The 2,583-nt window shown below is 52.7% G+C and overlaps 1 protein-coding gene across 1 annotated transcript; it reads right to left on the reverse strand.

The window, feature by feature from the left end:
- Nucleotides 1-263: 263 nt before the first annotated feature.
- Nucleotides 264-2,181, reverse strand: LOC116599037 (ubiquilin-3-like). The gene has a single exon (XM_032358669.1). It carries the CDS (start codon nucleotides 1,980-1,982, stop codon nucleotides 354-356), a length of 1,629 nt encoding a protein of 542 aa, XP_032214560.1. The 5' UTR covers nucleotides 1,983-2,181; the 3' UTR covers nucleotides 264-353.
- Nucleotides 2,182-2,583: the final 402 nt, after the last annotated feature.

Below are 2,583 nucleotides of genomic sequence, written 5' to 3' on the forward strand. Positions count from 1 at the left end.
GGGGAACAAAATCCAGGATTCCTTCAGAGTTGCTCTGGAGTTGGACCAGAGGTGGCTTGTGGTGATGATGACAATGTTGGTAAAGAGTTAGATTGCTGAAAACACTCAGGACGTTGCCACCTCACATTTAAATTTGGAAAACACTCTGAGGTTAGGAGTATGAGAATATGTGCAGCCCAGACCCAAGCATGATCAATCTCTTTCCCAAACAGCATTCTCTTCACCCACCTACCCCCAAACTGACATCACACATGAGATCCAAGCAATTTTTTTAATGTAGAACAGGCTTGGGCAGTGAGGGAGGGGGCTGTTCAAGTGTGCACATGATCTGAGTAAGAGGAATTCAAAATATGTTACTTCCCCTCCCCTCCAGTTCCCCTTCCTTTTCCTCCTTCTCCACCGTGGGCATCCACTGGAGGGACCTGGGCCTCTGGTTCACCCAGTAGCCTCTCAATGGCAGCATGAATGTCTCCTCCTGTGGCCATAAGGGCCTGTAGATTGGCATCACGATTAGCAAAACCCATGGCCTTCAGATGCTCCAGTTCTTGCTGGTAGCAGCCTTCAATGAGGAGGGATGAGGATAATGAGGCTTGTGTGGACTGGGAGCAGGCATTGGACAATGCATGGAGAAGCTGAAGAATGGCCAAGGTGGGCTGCACAGAATCTGCTCTCTGACTCTGCCCTCCACCCCTGGTTTCAGGAGGTTCTCTAGTCCCATGTGACCTACCTGGGCCCCATAAGCAAGGTTCCAGCCCAGGAACCTCCTTGGACAGTGTCTGCAGGCCCTTTTCTATCTGGATCAATGCCTGCAGTGCACGTGGGTTGGTCAGGATGGGAAGTAGTGGCATATGATGTCGCAGGGGGCTTCCAGTTGCCAACTGGTGTAGCAGAGCTGGATTTTGCTGCAGGTCATGCAAGGCTCTACGCAAGGCAGAGGGCGAGGGTCTCAGCTGACTGGTGAGAGGGGCTGTCCCTACAGGCTGCTGGATCTCCTGGGAGAGAAGATCCTGACTTGAGTTGACATCTGGCACACCGGTCCCACATCCTGAACTGGCCTGATTTGAGGCCACGCACCTGGCCTGGGAAACATCTCCTACCCTGACCTTCTGCGCCAATGGCCTTGCTGGGGCCAACGCTGTGGGGATGGTGGCAGTAGTGTCAGTATCGATGTGAGCACTGGCCACCTCTTTGCAAAGCTCTGAACCTGCGCTGTGGCCTTTGGAGGTAACCAGTGGGGCCAGAGTGAAGAGCATGAGCTGCTGGATATCAGAGCAGACTGGACGCATGGCATTGTCACCTCCCGGCACTACCTTCAGTGCCTCTAGCCCCCGCTTATCTTCCTGCAGGAGTTCCCGCTGCCGGGACGGGTTCTGCAAGGTTTCCAGAGCCTTAAGAGCTGGTTCAGGTTTCTGTGCTAGCCTTGAGGATTTGGGAGTATGGCTAGTATTGGCTGGTTTCTCATTTGCCAGGCCTTGAACCACAGGGCTTTCCAAGAACTGCACCACCGACTCAGGTGCGGCCATCAGGAGTTGAGCCAGCTGGCCAAGAAAGTCGGCCAGCTCAGGAGAGCTACGGGCCAGCCGGCCCAGCCTGGCCAGCATCCCAGCACTCTCCGAGGTAGATGGTTCAGAACGATGCATGCAGTGGCCAGCAGGGCCTGACAGAGTTCCGGGACCAGGCAGAGTTCCTTTCAGACAGGTCCTCACTACCAAGTGGACTGTAGTGCCATCCAGGATGCCACGCTGGCTCAGAATGTCTTGATCCCGGAGGATCTTTCCAGTGAAGATGAGTACCAATCGGTCGGTGTCACAGTGAAGGCGTTTGGAGATCTGTTTCTTAAAGTGGTGGACACTGCTATTTTCTGCCAACATAAATTCCTGGCAGTCCTGTGGGGTCTTGACAGACACTCTGATGATGTGTGATGACAGCTCCCTACCAGATACCAGCCGGCTGTCCCCTGCTTCTTCCCTAGCCTGAGCCATATTTCTTCAAAAGAGGAATGCAGGACTGCAGGACCACTTGAGGACCTGTCGAAGCCCAGGTGCAGGAGTAAGCACACCTTTGTGCAGGGACCAGTAGGTGTTGAGGAAGGTCCACTCACCCACGACCTCCAGACACTGCTTCTTAACGTAGCCTCGAGGTCACCTGGCTCCCATAGAGGTGTTGGCTGTCCTTCTCCAGGTCCAGACTTAAGGGATATGACATCAGTGATGATGTCACAGTTAAGAAGTAGACCCGCATGGGGGAAGGGCAGAGGTCTCTCCTACCTGCTGGAGGCTGGCTCTCTTTACAATTCGACTTAAAGAGCAATAAAGAAAAATTAAATGTTTCTGTCTAGAAACCTGCTGCTCACCAGCCTATTTCACTGTTGAAAATCATACCACCTGAGATTGGTAAATGAGTATAGCCAAGTAGGAAAGTACGGGTTTGAGAATTGGCTCAGGAAGTGCTGGTTCTAGTCATCTGCCTTGCGCTGAATGGGCTGTATATACTGACCATGGCCAAGTCAAGGCCACAAGTTCCCTTGCTTCCATATGAATAGAATGAAGATGTGTACAGTTAGTCCATTCAGCTTCAGCGGGA

The sequence above is a fragment of the Mustela erminea genome, chromosome 9 (assembly GCF_009829155.1).
Source record: "Mustela erminea isolate mMusErm1 chromosome 9, mMusErm1.Pri, whole genome shotgun sequence".
Classification (NCBI taxonomy): domain Eukaryota; kingdom Metazoa; phylum Chordata; class Mammalia; order Carnivora; family Mustelidae; genus Mustela; species Mustela erminea.